General features: G+C 46.1%; 2 protein-coding genes across 8 annotated transcripts in view; both read left to right on the forward strand.

The window, feature by feature from the left end:
* Positions 1 to 15,802, forward strand: part of LOC126519697 (USP6 N-terminal-like protein) — a 242,522-nt gene that overhangs the window by 117,724 nt on the left and 108,996 nt on the right. For all 7 annotated transcript variants that reach the window (XM_072285058.1, XM_050169056.2, XM_055065370.1 and 4 more), the window contains 2 exons: positions 6,208 to 6,317; positions 8,791 to 8,839. In XM_072285058.1, coding sequence (XP_072141159.1) covers positions 6,208 to 6,317; positions 8,791 to 8,839 — 159 coding nt within the window. The remainder of the gene's footprint in view (positions 1 to 6,207; positions 6,318 to 8,790; positions 8,840 to 15,802) is intronic.
* On the forward strand, positions 542 to 2,043 carry LOC126519704 (uncharacterized). Its single transcript, XM_050169066.2, has one exon. The coding sequence runs from the start codon at positions 591 to 593 to the stop codon at positions 1,599 to 1,601; it is 1,011 nt and encodes a 336-aa protein (XP_050025023.1). The 5' UTR covers positions 542 to 590; the 3' UTR covers positions 1,602 to 2,043.

Genomic DNA, 15,802 nt, shown 5'->3' on the forward strand with positions numbered 1-15,802 from the left:
ACGCCCCTGGGCAGTATTTAGCTGTCTCGTGTGCAGTCTAAACTTTCGAGAAAAAAAAAACCGCTGCAAAGTATTCTACAAACACATTTTAGACATAAATATTTATTCATGATCCTAGTATAGTTGTGGAACTCAAGTGCCTGAAAATTCTTTCGTAGACCACAGTTCCAGGAGCAACTTTTTTTTACTCTTTTTCAGAACGATGCACCAAATTCAACGCAGACGTCCTGACCAAAAAGGATGGCAATGGGGACCTCGTATCCCTCTGGTGTCGGCCAAGTGCAAAAGACAGTGATGGCTTTTGTGTGCTTTGTAATGTTACAGTGCACTGCGCGCAACATGGAAGCTCAGCAATAATGCGCCATGCAACGTCTCTTAAGCACATCGAAAATGCAAAAAAACATCGGAACAAAGATGGGGTCCTAACCAAGAGCACTATCCTCCAAAGCACCCTAGATTTCACGAAGAATGCGGTGTCACTGTCCCTGCAAGGAAATGTTACAAGAGCTGAAACAGTTTTCGCTCTTTCTGTGGTATCCAACTCACTCCCATACACTTTGGGAGATGTGGCAACAGCAACATACCCCAATATGTTCCCTGATTCACAGATAGCAAAAGCCTTCCAATGTGGCCGCAAGAAAGTATCTTACATCATATCTGATGGCTTAGGACCATACTTTAAAGCCAAAGTGCTTGAAGAACTTGCAAAGCCTGAGGTATTCTATACCGTAATGATCGACGAGACCCCAGTGCCCGAGATGAAGGTGCAGCAGCTGGATGTGCTCATCCGGTATTTCTCTGTTAATGCACAAGATGTCGTTGTAGAGCACCTTCAGTCATTTCACATGGGGCATGCCACTGCAGATGAGCTCTTCTCCTGTGTTGAAGATGCACTTAACGAACTTCCAAAAAATAACATGCTCTGCTTCTTCTCTGATGGGCCAAATGTTATGAAGAGCTTGAAGGGTAAAATAAAAGCAGAACTTAGCCCCAACATGATTGACATTGGGGCGTGCAGTCTTCATAAAATGCATAACGCATTTGCCACAGGTCTCAACACTTTCTGCTCTGAGATTGAATGTATTGTCACTGATATCCATCAGTACTTCAGATATGCCACAAGACATGCGGACATCAAGGATCTCCAACAGAAACTTGGATTGCTACAGCTGGAGTTCCTGCGGCACGTAAGCAGCAGGTGGCTGACACTATTACCAAGTATACAGCGTGTGCTTAAGCTGTATGATGCTTTGAAGTCTTTCTTTTCCAAGGCTGCAGAACCAAGAAAATCCTCATCTATAAGGCACAATCGCCTCGCATCTGCATTTTCTGACAACACGCTCCGAGCACGACTCCTTTTTGTTCAGAATGCCGCCCAGCTCTTTGACAAGTTTCAAACCTTGTTTCAGAGCAAAGAGCCTCTTCTTCATTTATTTTATGATGAAATAGTTGCTGTGGTCAAACAGCTGATGGGCAGATTTTTGCGGCAGGAGTCGTTTGTAGATGTAACTGGTTTCCATTTGAAGAATGTTCAAGTTGAATCGCAAGCTAACTGGAAAGTGAAACCTGAGCTTGGCTTAGATACTGAGAAAGAAATGTAGCTTTGGACACCAACTCAGAAAAAGGCTTTCTATGTCAAGACCAGAGCTTTCTATATATCCTGCACAAAGTACCTCGTCTCAAGGTTACCTTTGGACAACAAAGTGCTGTTCCACAGTAGATTTTTGAAGCCTGGTGTAGTAGGAGACCACTACACAACGTCACTGCGCTACATCGCGAATGCCCTGCCACAAGTCATGCCACCCAGCGAAGTATCATCTCTAACTGATGAGTGGTTGCGCCTTTGCTGCGAAATTTCTGACTGGGATGTTTCAACAAATGTTGTTGAACACTGGGTTGATGTGTTTGCACTAAAAATGCCCACTGGCGAACCCAAATACCCAAGACTGGGAAGGCTCGTAAGGGCTGTTCTTTCCTTGCCGCATGGCAACGCAGACTGCGAGAGAGGATTCAGCGAAAACAAGCAGGCGCTTCACCATCGAGCCTCTTTGTCAATTACAAGTGTGTCAAGCCTTCGTCAAACGAAAGCATACTTGAAGCGTTATGGGGGTGACGTCACAAAGGTGCCAATCACTAGAGATCTCCTGAAGTGTGTTGGAAAGTCGTACAGTGGTTATCGCAAACGCGTTGAAATGGAAGAAGAATCAAAATCACGCAAACGGAAATGTGACGAGCCACTGACAGAAAGCAGCGAAGAAAAAAAGCTGAAAGAGGAAAAGGCCACCCTGCAGTGCCGTCTATCCACCCTGAAGGCATTACTTACCAGTGCCGAGGAACTCATCAGCACAGGAGTAAAATCGAAGGACATGGACAAAGTGGAAACTGGAAACGTTTTGCTCGTTGATGTGAATTCCAAATTGCCGGCGGTGCTTGAGCGCATTAGAATGATAGATTCCGCGCTGGAATCTAACAAGTAATTCTAACAAGCAAATTGAATGCTGAATAAAATGATTTTCTTTGCATTTTTTTGTATGTCAGTGTGAAGTTGCAATTATTACAAGTACTTTACTCTAGAAACATGCTCCAAAACACAATTTTTGTGCTCCAAAACATAACTTTCGTGCTCCAAAGCTGCTCCGGAATGGCATTATTACTGCTCCATGAGCTGCTCCAATATGCTCAAGCCTGCTTCCACCCCTGAAAGTACCAAATGGATTTAATCATCTGCTAGGCCTCCTGTGAGGACAACGTTGAGGCAGCCTGCCCTACGGTGCCATCGCTGCCGTCGTCACTGTCGCTATCTGATGCAAGCATGTTGGTAACGATTGCGTCATCAGTTAGAAGCACTTAGTTTCTAAATCTATAGCCGTGCATTTTCTTTTCACCGGTAACGTCGTGCCTTGCCAATGATTCCCGGTGGCGTGTCAAACCAGGCTGAGAAACCACGTAGCCAGAAACGATTTCGACGCGACCAACAAAGACGAACGCGAGCGAGTAAGCTGTTTGCAGAACTGTGCTCAGCCAGTGAGAAATCTGGGAGCAGCGCAGTTGGCGCGGTCCATTCGTGTTTCGAAGGGTGGTGCGGTGTAGAGCTATGGGCGCAGCCCGTTCGTGTTCGGAGGGGTGAAAGGGCAACGAGAGAGAGGCGCACGGAGGAGGCTGGAAAATGAGCGCGCAGCGGCCATTGGGGCAGCGGGCCATCTTGCAGCAGCTGGAATTTCTTGTTTTCTTTTTTTGTTTTCAAGGATTTTGCACTTCGCTACCTTTCAGCACGGACACCCAGCAGCCAGACTTCATCATTATAACCGATAATGTAGCATCGGGGCATTGTAGTAAGTGAGTTATTTCACCATGGAAAACATACAAAAGTTCACTGTGCAGCAGCTTCTCATTGTTATGACCAATATATTGTTAAAACTGGTATCATTTTAAGTGGGTCCGGCTTATAGGCAATAAACCAGAAGAAACAACAAAATTTTCCATTTCAGACAGTAATGTTTTGAATTATGCATCACAGAAATAAAAGTTATTGCTTTCTATCGTTCTAGTTCATTGCACAGCCTAATGTGTAAGGAAGGGGCAAACAGCATTTCTTCGAACTGTGGTTTGTTCAAAACAAAGTTATCAATGTTAGTGGTGACATATTCAATGTTTTGCAACTTCCATAAAAGCGTTGAAGTTTCATTTTCGGCAGAGGAAAGCTAGATCTGGCTACAAGGTCACTGCAAATCTAGAAGTCAAGCCAGTCCAGTCCACTTAGCAGCTTTGTAGCAGAGACCAGCCTATTCAGTATTGACTGGTGTTCGTTTCCTTGTTAAAGGGACACTAAAGAAAAATATGATTTGAGCTGTGTTAGTAAATTGCCATTTCACAATACCAAAAGAAGCTGCACTGATCCTGACAAGTGGCTTGGTCAGCCAGAAAAGACCCGCAAGCTAAACAAGTGTGGTGACGCCACCTTGAAGTTCCTGCAGCAGCTGGCCACGAGGTCATGGATTTTGACGTCTGCTCAGACTTAATTTTTTGCCTGTAAAGAGGGACTATTTTGCATTCTTAAAGAGCCAAACGATGCACATAGCAGGCTTCAAGAACCTTTAATCAGCCCCAACAGCAAATACGAAAAAATTCATTGAAATTTCTGACATCACGCTGGCATACTGGCACTGGGGTCTTGGCGCGAAGTTGAGAAAACAAATAGATATTTGGCCTACGTTTTCTCTTCTTACGCCTTACCATGAGAATAACAATATAAACTTTCGAACGAATATGAGTTTTAACTGTTTTAGTGTTTGTCTAGGGAAAAACAGCAGTCCATTCATGTTCCATTGCTGCGATGCTCGCATCATTTGTGCATTTCTGCACTGCGTGGCTCCCTGTGATGTGAAAGCAGAACTGTGCCATCCTGTGACGTCCTTGGTTCCAAGCACTTATTGCCTAAGGAAACATGCCAGCTATAAGTAACCCTTGTGGCCAAACCACTTACTCATTCCTGCTGTAATATTGCTCGGGAATGGCATTCATGCATGGGGGCATTGCTTGCCTCGTTTATCCGGAATGAAACAGCCGTGTGCATTGTCTGCATCAATGCCCTACACAGAGAGAGACTAGGTTCTGCCAGATTGAAACGGTAGCACTGTCTCTTGCTTGTAACAGCAGAGTAAGGTCTGCAATGTTCCGCCCTATCAATAACTGATGGTGCAACTATTCAGTTTCAGTAAAATTGACGGTGTGTGCGTGCGTACGTGCGTGTGGTGTACAGCTGCAGACCTGTATTCCTAATGCACTTTGGACAAAGCAGGCACCGAAGTGCAGTACAGTTGACTTCACCTAATGTGACTTTGACAGGGCTAACAAGATTGATCGAATCGTTCTGCAAACCACATTAAAAGAGAGCAAAAAAAAAAGTGCAGCTACATTGCTGCTTTTCTTGGCAGCATTTACTTTATTCAAACTTTGCCCTAAGTCAGGTGTGCAGCGAACTCTTATGGTTTAAAATTAGAAAACAATGTCCACTCAAATCCAATGCACACCACTCTGGGGCTTTTGGTTGGGATCGAAACAGCTGCAGTTGCATTAACAGCAGCCTACTATGCTGTGGAACCTTGCTCATACGTTTAAGGAAAAACGTAACCAGAAAACTTACTAACCAAGAAAACGTGCGATCGGAAGTCACTAAAAGATTGACAGACTCAACTGTAGTTGACATCTACGTAATGCGAAGCGTTGCACGAAGCCTTGCAGCACGAGACGCCGATTTGAGCCGAACTGGTGGGGCTCGAGCGGTCCCAAAATGTGCATTGTCATTTTTACAGCTACGGCAAGCTAATGTTTGCACTCCGCAAATTCGGCCTGGGTTAGCAGCTTCTTCAAGCGGGGCATTTTGGCGAGAAGTTTTGACATGACCACTCGGTGCGAATCGTTTCAGCACAAGGCGCAGACGCACCTCGAACGTACAAACCAAGACACACATTTCTTTCCTATTGCGCAGTGTTTTGAGACTGCGACTGGAAATGTAAATGAAATTGATCTGGAGAGCAACAGCGTAATGCGATGCTGCCAGAACGATTGGTGACATTCCCTTTGTGTGGCATGCAGCAGAGAACGACGGTGCATTTGGGTTATTGCCTGTTCAAAGCGTGCAGTACACTTCTAACGCCACCATGCATTGCTATACAGATACGTTAAGATGCTTGTCGCCGTAGGCTTGGCGGCGATCACTGTGGATGTGGTGTGCGACGAGCCGGGTGGAGAGTTGCTGTTACCGGAATAACAAACCTACGTGCACCATTGTTTTCGTGTGGAACGGGCAGGCGAGTATTGTGGAGAAGCTGTTGTGGCAAGCAGGTACTATACTCAGTCACGCGTGCCTCGTGCCTTTTCTTGTTTACGTGGGATCTAGCGGCTGGAAAAAGTGTTGCAGGATCAAAGTTTGGCGATCTACCAAACTTTCGTGCCGAAGCATCATGTTTTCTGTGAACGTGTGAACCGGTAATAAACGTGCTTAACTATATTGGCTCAGAGTTTGTGTTCTTGATCGCCAACGTTGGTGCCAGGAAATCGTACATAATGGGATCGTATCAACGAGGCTCTGCTGTATTAAAGTGAATGCACTGTAAACTGCTGTAGAGTGTGAATGCCATGCCAGTAGTTAGCAAGAACAGTCGCACGTACCTGGCGCTCTCTTTAACGCGTCTTCCACCATTGCAGGAGATGCGGGAGCGTGCACGCTTGTGGTCTCCAGACATTCGGCAGATTGACTTGGACGTCAACAGGACGTACCGGAATCACATTATGTTCCGGGAGCGCTATAGCGTCAAGTGAGTAGTGCTTGCATCATCATCCTTTGTGAATGTGCAAGAAGGACGGCAGACGTGACCAAGTAAAACAGTCACGTCATGTTGCATTCTTTAGAAATGCAATAAAGAATGCAACAATATATCGATGCTAGCAGAAGAAATGACGAATGTCAAGTGGACAATGTAAGCAGCAAAAAAAGTAGTAAAAGCAGTTTTAAAAGTAGTAGTAAAGTGAGATCCCGGACTCAACGGCCATTGAACATAATGTGTTTTGTATCCACATAAACCGTACCAGCTTATTGTGTTCGCATCAGTTAACACATAGTGGTTCCACTTTTCGTCGCGTAATCGGGGTGGTGTGTCGTCCTGATCGGGGTGGTGCGTCGTCCCGGCAGAACAACAAGCCTCAGAGATCAGAAAGGCCTCGAAGTGCCCTGTGCTTTTGCGTGTGAAGCTACATCATCATTTCGGCACCATGCCAGAGAGCATTGTGGCATCGTGCAAGCAAGGACTCGCATCATGCCGAAGCTTGGATAAAAAAGGCGTCGGGTGCTCAGCATAGAAGAAAAATTAGACATTGTTTGTGCTATCGTATGTGACACGAAGAAGTCGGCGCTGGTACGCAACAGGGATCTACAGTTGACTACGGTGTGTGGCATTTGGAATGAGAAGATGTTGCTCAGCAGCTCTGCTGCGACTGCGAAGAGATGCTGGCTACGAGGTTCGACTTCTCGCCATCGTTGCCTCTGTTATTGCTGAAGTGTCGCCTAACAACTGTAATCAGGACGGCACAGAAAGCGACAGCACGGGCGATTCAGGCCCGACAGCTGTAGAAGCTACATGTTACATCAGCCTCGTGAATGCAGTCGTCGTGACGAGAACAGCACCCCGCAATGAAAAAGGCGCCCCGCAACTTTTCTGCAGCGCTTCCGCCCACATGCACGGAGAACATGCAACGCCAACGAGGAATCTGCCATGCGGGTGCTTGCCAAGAAGGGGCTGGCTGAAAAGTATGGCTCGCAGCTTCATTAAGTTTGAGGCCACTGTCGTTGCTGCTAGGCCCCCGCAGCATCAAACGAAAGTAACACTCTTGTTGCACAAAGTGAATAAATGCTGCACGTTTTTTCTGCTTTCATCGCACTCTCTCCGAGTTCAGTTTTTGGCAGGTAAGTGGGCGATCTCATGCTATTTCAGTCAAGCAGTACTACTGTTTAGTACATACTTTTTCCGAGCTCCGGCTAATTACACTTTAACGAGGTTTCACTGTACTTAAGATTTTGCGGTAGATGAAGCCACAGGACCATTCTCCACCTGCCTGTCATTCATCACCACAATGCTATGAAGTGCGACCTTGACGTTGCCACGCTGGTTGTTTATGGTGTCTTGCAAAAATTCAGATTGAGGCTTTCCGTCGACGTGCTAGCTTAACCCGTTCTGTTCAGTAAGTGCAGATATGAACTTGGTGGGCACTCTCGCTGCTTTTGCGGCCGTCAGTCTTGTCCACACATCTCGGGCACAATGGGCGCCAAACCGTCCACTGCTATGCCTGCTTTGGTGTGTAGGCCTAACCAGCTCCGTTTCACCGGGTGTTGGCCGCCAAAGTTACTGTTTAGTGCTGCATCGAAAATTTAATAGTAAAGTGTAGGTGTGGGTGATAAGTGAATTTCGACTTAATGTTTGGCTTCATGGCAGTGCTGCTCACGCTGCCGTGAAAACACTTAGGGCAAAGTTCTCCGTCATCATTGTCACCGAAGAGGTGGGAAAGAGAGCAGTTGGCCAGAGATACGACTTGGACTGTTTGTGCATCCGCAGATGGACTGCTTTTGCAATGATGCAGGCTTTTTATGCAGTTATTTACACAAGTTCTACGTGCAGATTTATATATATATATATATATATGTATATTTCTTTTTTTTTTTTTTTTTGCGGGGTGTTGCAATTTCAGGGATAGCTTGTATGAGAAAAAAATATGTATGTTCATTCGTTTGGAATACTGTGAAAACTTGAAATACGGAAGATCGAGCCAATGTTAACAGCATCATATTGAACCGACTATCCAAAGATATTGAATATTCTCGCAGTCCTAGCTATTGCTCTACCCTCGGCAACATGTACCAACCAGGCCAAGGTAGAACTCTTTTGCAGTTCATTTTAGGCACACTGCTCTAGTGCTTGCGGTCTTTTCTTTTGTATTACGCCGTACCTTTTTCTCCTGCATGTCGTGCTTCGCAGAGCTTTTCAACCATAGATATGAACACTAGATCAGTAGGCAGAAACTGCTTGAGCACAAAAGGGAATAAAATGCTGCAAGGCAAAAGGTGCCACTACAGAAATCAACACCACCGTGCTTCAAAGCACAAGGCGCACACTGGGGCTTGAGAACAGCTGGGATCGAAGCTCTGCGTTTGGGCCACAGAGTGTCTTTTTCTTTCCTGGTGATGCATATGAACCCTGTCTTCTTTTGTGACAAACGTCCTTGTCCTATGTTCCCCAGGCAACAAGCCCTGTTCCATGTCCTAGCAGCATACTCTGTGTACAACACGGTGAGTATCTTGTTGTCTCTATTCCCACTGAGGCTATTTGTGCTTGTGCATTAAATTAACATGCATTGCTGTCTTGTGTGCTATAACTGTTTTATTTTTGTTCCTTCTTAAAATGCTATTGCCATATCCTCGTGAGGCCTCTTGTACGTTACGCTGCACATTGCCTTCAATCCATTTCAGAATTTGTTCAGAACTCTACAGAAGTGGTTTATTTGCATTCTTGCTGTCAGCCGCCAAGAAAATGGCCACTAATTTGATTTGCATTGTTGTGTTGCCACAGACAATAAAAAATAGACCGTCAAAATCAATGGTTCGACGAAAACACATCTTGTTGAAGATGATTGGGGGGTTGACTCCTGTATGGGAGACAAAATGTCTTGTTTGGTTTCTTTCAAAGTTTCTTTCCTATACCAAAAAGACCCACGATGTCAGTGTTGAATACCGTGAAATAACAAATAAATCCTGGATGCAGTAGCGAAATGCCAACCTACCATGCAATTCACGAGGGTTGCAATGTGGGCTTGTTGGTAATGCATCTTCAAGGGGAGTACGGTAGCGCGATTCAAAGACGGGACAAAAGAAGACACAAAGGGACACCCACAGCGCTGACACACACACAGCACATAGCGCTGTGTGTGTCCCTTTGTGTCTTCTTTTGTCCCGTCTCTGAATCGCGCTACCGTACTCCCCTTGAAAACTACCATGCAATGTTACATTTTTTATTCTCTTTGTCTAAAGATAAACAAAGTTTTTGCCATATCAGACATAACAGGACAGTCAGTTTCTTCAGGTACATGAAAATGCTATGTTCAGCATGCAATCGCAGTGTTTAAATGAATTTATTAGTTTTTCACATTTGTATCATACCAGTCAGTACCGTCGAATATCAATAATTCGAGCTTGAAGGGGCCTGAAAATTAGTTCGAAAAAAAATTAGAACTTGTTTTTGAAGTATTCGTGCACCATAGCACGATGCACAAACGGTGCGAATCGTGAAATATCGCGGCACGCAAGCACACAGCGAGTGAGGACCACGAAACTGCCCACGCCAGCCAACGTTCGCTTCCCGATAACAGCAAAAAACGAAACTTCAAGGAGCAAGCTGGCCCCGGGCAGGCGGGGCTGGCAGCACCCGCGTGGAGGCACGGGCAGACCGTCCAAGGTCAGAGAATTGAGACAAGGGAAGGCGAGGGGAGCATAGTTGTGAGGAAGGGCAGGAGGGAAGCGGATGTGCTTTCCCACCAGCTGGCTGGACGACGCTAATTACCTCTGCCACCAAAGCAGCGGAGTTGCCGAGGCCACAGTGGGCCACCGCTGCTGCTTCCCTTTGCGTGCTCGCATTTTTTTTCTTCGTCTGCCGACAGATCGGCACTGCGTTTACCTTCTTCGTCCTGCGTTCTTAACGCGAGTCAGGTCTTATAGAGATGACTAGGTTGTTGACGCTGATCATAATCATGTTGGTGTGCTCCCTTTTGTTGCAGTGTCGCCTTCGCGTCCTTGTATTCAGGGTCTGTCTTGTTGTACAGGATCGGATATGGCGCATTGTCTCCAACAACCTTTCCATCGGGATGTCTTGATTTAGACGCGGCATTGTAAAGAAACAACTGCAAATGAGACAAACCAAGCCAACCAAAATGAGCGCGGGCGAGAGCTGACGTGAGCAGACGATCGTGCGAAACAAACGGTCTGGCTTAACCAGATGCAACTACGAATAGAGTAGTTGGGTGGGTCCGCATCATACCAGTTTCCTGTGTGTATGTCACTGTAGGGGCCACTCTTATCGGTCTCCTCGCAACCTCGGCGAGCCACGAAAAATCGACCGAGGACCGATCCCCCCCGCGGCACACGTTTTGCCGCTGATGTGGCTGGGCCATTATGGTGCAACGCAGAAACGGCAACCTTGCCATTCGAGAGAGGGTCAAATTTCCACCACGGTTTCTTGTAAGCCTTTCCTCTAGGGTGGGGTCAGAGCAGTGCTGGTCAGAGGCGCCGCCACGTGATTTGGCTCGCTGCTGAGACCATTGTCGGAGCACAGTATGTTCAAATTAACCGTCGCAAATGCTTGCGCGTTCAAATTACCGGGTGTTTTTGCACATTGGCGTACACGTAACTTTGACGGGACCACGGCGTCAATTCAAATTAACGAGATTCAACTGTATTAAGAACCAAACTGAAAAGCGATTTTGTCCCCGAGCTGTCTTCGGGCCTTGGAACAATATGGCTGCACAAACACCTGGTGTAATGCCCTCTGATGCAACAATGGATGAAATTACACATTACAGTTGTAGCCTGTTAGTGATTTGTGCAGAAAGCCCTTTATGGCCCGTTAGTGAGTTAAGGCAAAGTGATTGGCTCAAGATTAACTATAGTTTTTTTTTTTTTTTTTTTTTTTTTTTTTTTTTTTACAACGAAGTTCTCTCGGTGGTCGGCATTTTTTCATGTCCATCCTTGAACAAAAATTATCAGCAATAGCTCATACTCCCCTAAGCAAGTAAAAATGGAATGGCTCATCTCCCTCAGAATGCAGAGGCTACAAGCACTCAGCAAAGTGAAGTGAACAATGCGCAAATTCACTCAAATAATCCAGACAGTTTACAGAACAGCATACTTTTCAATGAGGAACAAGCGTCTGTCATCATCAGCAATGGCTCGTTACCCCGTAAGGCAGAGGCTACAAGCGCTCAGCAGAGTGAAGTAAACAGTGCACATGTTCACTGAAATCATCCATGAAACACACAGAACAGCATGTTTCAATAAAGAATAAGCTCAAAACAAGCACCCGAACCATCAATAAAACATTGCATACCCCCCTCAGCAGTTGTAGGGGTGGTTTTGCAACGGCTTCGCTGGACATCTACTTTTGCAGGGTGGGGAAGGCGAGTCAGTTTGCACAGTGGAGTTGTACAGTCAAACCCCGTTGCCATGAACACCACATTAACGAACATTTCAGATTAACGAACTTTTAAGAAATCCCATGCCGACTGCTTATAGTTTCAATGTAAAAATATTTCACTATTACGAACTTCAAAATTACGAACATTTCAGAATAACGAACATTTCAGAATAACGATCGTTATTTAATTTCCGTGTCATCTTAACAACACCTCAGTACTACGAACTCATATCCCAAAAAGCGAGGATTCTTAGATTTCAGTGTATCCGTCATGGCAGTCGGAGCTCTAAGCTAGCAGACGACGCAGCGCGAAGAGGAACTAATAAATTCATTTAAACACTGCGATTGCATGCTGCACATAGCATTTTTCATGTACCTGAAGAAACTGACTGTCCTGTTAGGAGAGTCTTGCAGCTTGCTTCCCGCAAAAACCTGAGATGGCGTGGGAGGAGAAAAATGCTGGTGGGGACCTTTCCTGTCTTTTTTTTTTTTTCCTTCTCCCTTGCGGAGGCAATGCCGCACCAGGTTTTGTGAGTAGAGAGGCGGGGAGCATGGGCTCGTAAAACCCGAGACTAGAGTGACCTAGAATTTGAGAGTGCCCGGAACGAGGTTCCAAAAGTGAAGCCAAACGACCGTAACGCCGCTGGGGGCGCTGCGATCGGTAGCACTCACGCGGCCTGGTGCAGAGGTAGAATGTCTGCTTCCCACGTAAAAGACCTGGGTTCGAATCTCAGCAAGGCGTAGTATTTTTCTCTTTTTTTTTAATACCTCATGCGTTGATGTTTATATTATCTATACGGCTGCTTAATTCTTGCTTCCGTTGCCATCTAATGCAACAAAGAGCCAACCATAACATGCAGGAATAATAACAAAATAATTTTTTTTAACGTTGAACGATAATTACTGCAGTGCCACCTCACGGGAATGGACAAAACTATCTCAAATAAAACATAGCCTCCGAGACCCGTACGCATACACAAGCCTGCCGACGCCGGCTCGACGGGCTCCGCTTGCTTCGCTGGCTGTGCTACCCGAAGCCATCAACGCAAAAAGGGAGAAACGGGCTGTAGTAGCCGACGTTCGGTGACCGCGAAACGGCGCAGGTTCGAATACCACTAAAGAAGCGATATTGTGCCTGTGCTTTCATTCTTGCCAACTGTAAACAAAACTGTGGACATGGTAGTTTTCATGAGCAAAGTGCATGTAAATGAGATCTATACGTAGAGCTAGGTTTAATTAAATAACAAGAGAAGACTACATTTCTTGAACAACCTTCTTTATTGGCGTAATACTTTGTCTTTTCAAGATATTTACCGGAGTGCATGCTTCTTGCATACCATCAGCGATGGGAGACTTCTCTTGGGGTGCATTCAGTGTATGTACGTATGAGAACGCGCATTGACGCAGCATATGAAGTGGCTGTTGAAAGCACTGCGGTGGATGCAAGAATGAGCGCTCTAAGCAGAGAGACCGGAAACTTCAGCATATCAAGAGACAGGCATGGATGAAGAAGATAAGCAAGCGGAAAACAGGCTGGAAATGTTTCGCCGGTGGTTGATGTGTTGCCAAAGGTCAATATATAGTTGATTCGTGTCCCCGCGCACAGGCGCGCGTGTGGTTGAGAGCGTGTCCCAAAGAGAATGAATTAGCGCAGTCTGAATGGAAAGAAATCGCGATCAAATGAAAGGAAAGCTGGCGCGCAACTAGAAACACTGCCGACGGAGCTCAAGGAAACAGACATTTGCTTTATCTGCATTTGCGTCAGACTTGTACGTAACTAGTTACACTTAAGTAATTAATTGTAGTAATTAATTATAATCAATGAAATTTCTGGTAAATTTGTAATTTCATGATTACTTTGTACAGTCAAACCTCGATATATCGAACACGGATATATCGAATTATTGCGTATATCGAACAATTTCTATATCACATGGAAAATCGCATGCATTTTTAATTCTTTATTTCGAACGGGGTCGGATGTAAAATGGATATATCGAACTCCGCCGCCCCAGACCAAGTGCGCTCTGTTGACAGGAGGCGAGCTTTCCCGCAACACTCTCGAAGATAGCGGCGGCGCGATCGGCGTACCAGACTGCTCCGTACGACAGCTGCCCACATCGGTTGCGCCGAGGGCGCCATTTGAACGTAGCGGCGTACACACGCGGCGGCTTGGAGCCAGCACGGCCGCCTCGATCACGCGCGCACCTATGCGCGCACGGCGGGGCAAGCCGCCTCGATCACGCGCGCACGGCGAGGCTTGCCCCCGCCGTGCGCGCGTGATCGAGGTGGCCGGGGAGCCAGTTGGAGTGCTTTGTCGGTGCTGAGCCACACATCATGTGCATTGCGGACTTCGTTGGCAGTGACGACAGCACCTGAACAGTGGCGGAGTTAACAGACGTGGATATCGCGGCAGAAGTGACTGCTGAGCGGCCAAACGAAGACGCTGTCGAGGCTGATCCAGCAAGCGCTGATGTTGCCCCGCTCCCGACTGCAACTGAGGCTGTAGCTGCTTTGGCCGTTGTACGCCGCTACTGCGGCGCAATAGAAGGCACTGGACTGTCCCTTGTGGACCGTTTGGACTATGTTGAGGACGCCGTGGTCAAGCACGCGGTTGCCAATATGAAGCAGGCTACGCTGCTTCAGTACTTTCAGCGAACAAAATAAATACTTTGTTTGAAGCTTCATGTGAGTATCTATTGCGCCACGATTGGTTCATTGATTGATTTGCGCTAGTTTTTGACGCGTTTTCTACGTGATTTTATATATCGAATTCCGGCTATATCGAACTATTTTGCGATCACCGCGCTGTTCGATATATCGAGGTTCGACTGTATATACTTAGTAAATCTCACTGTAAATTAATAATCAATAGTAAAGAGTCATTTTACTGACAAGACAAGCTAGCTCTGACATGTGACGCGACATTGAGAATTAGCCTGAGCAAATTTGCCGGGAAATGCAGTAGAATTCAGACCTATAGCGTGCGCATCTGCCTCTCGGATGTGAATGTTCAGGTACGGAAACCCGGGAGCTCATGAAGTATTTGTTTCCTCATCTGAACACTCTACCAGATGACGGCCAACGAATTCAACCGATGTTGGTGAGCGACGATCGAACACTTGTATAGGATATGTCGCCTAATTAAATTATACCCGGAAATCACATAAGGGCGAGTTTTGTCAACGTTTCTTTGGGCTAACCAGGCGCGTCTTTTCTAAGTCACATCAGCAATGAAGCGCTACCATTCATTGATTGGAATCTAGATGCTGGATCCAGTATAACGATCAATCTTGTGCGTAAGTTATCCCTTCATCACAACTTTACCGCCCTGCCTTCCCGTGCGCACATCGAATGAGTTTTCAACGTCGCTGTACATGCCTTCACTACAAAAACAAGAAACGATGACCGGCGAAATTTTCGCAAATCAATATGGCTAGTGAAGTTACCCAATGTGTGTCAATGAGCCGCAGAGGACGCACTGAAACTGGCAAGCCAGCTGGTCGGTTTGTTTAGTATATAATAAAAGTTCGAAGGAAAGTAGTGTAGAGGCAATCAATTGTGACACGTGTGCTCATTTATCCTTATCTCGGAGACTGCATTTCACCCGCTAACAAATTAATGTTGTCACTCAGCGTTAGACGCGCCTGCGCGAAGTCGAACTTACATGAATGTTAGCGTGGATTCTATCTGCTGTGCGTGTTCTCGCCAAGCCTTGTATAAGCAGACTGCATGCGCGACACGAATTGTGTAGCAGTTTTTGGAAGGCACGTGGACACCAGCAATTACGGCCGTAATTTTCGACGCGTCATATGTAAAAGCCGACGCGCTTGACTCGCAGATTAGATTTTGATGATCGCCGAATGTGCTCACCGCTGTCTTTGTGCTTTGAGTGCCACTTGTTTTGCTGGGCACAGGTTCGCCCGATAAAGCATTAATGTTTTGATGTCAGGATTTTTGAGTATATGTTGTTATACGTCGTCACGACAACGCGACATTATTTTGAGTAATTCCTCAATAACTTTTGTGGGGCCGTAATTGGTAACCGCGATCAATACCATTTTCGAATG

The sequence above is a fragment of the Dermacentor andersoni genome, chromosome 10 (genome assembly GCF_023375885.2).
Source record: "Dermacentor andersoni chromosome 10, qqDerAnde1_hic_scaffold, whole genome shotgun sequence".
NCBI lineage: Eukaryota > Metazoa > Arthropoda > Arachnida > Ixodida > Ixodidae > Dermacentor > Dermacentor andersoni.

Coding starts and splice junctions, on each gene's coding strand:
- LOC126519704 (XM_050169066.2), top strand. CDS start 591: ATGTTCCCTGATTCACAGATAGCAAAAGCCTTCCAATGTGGCCGCAAG.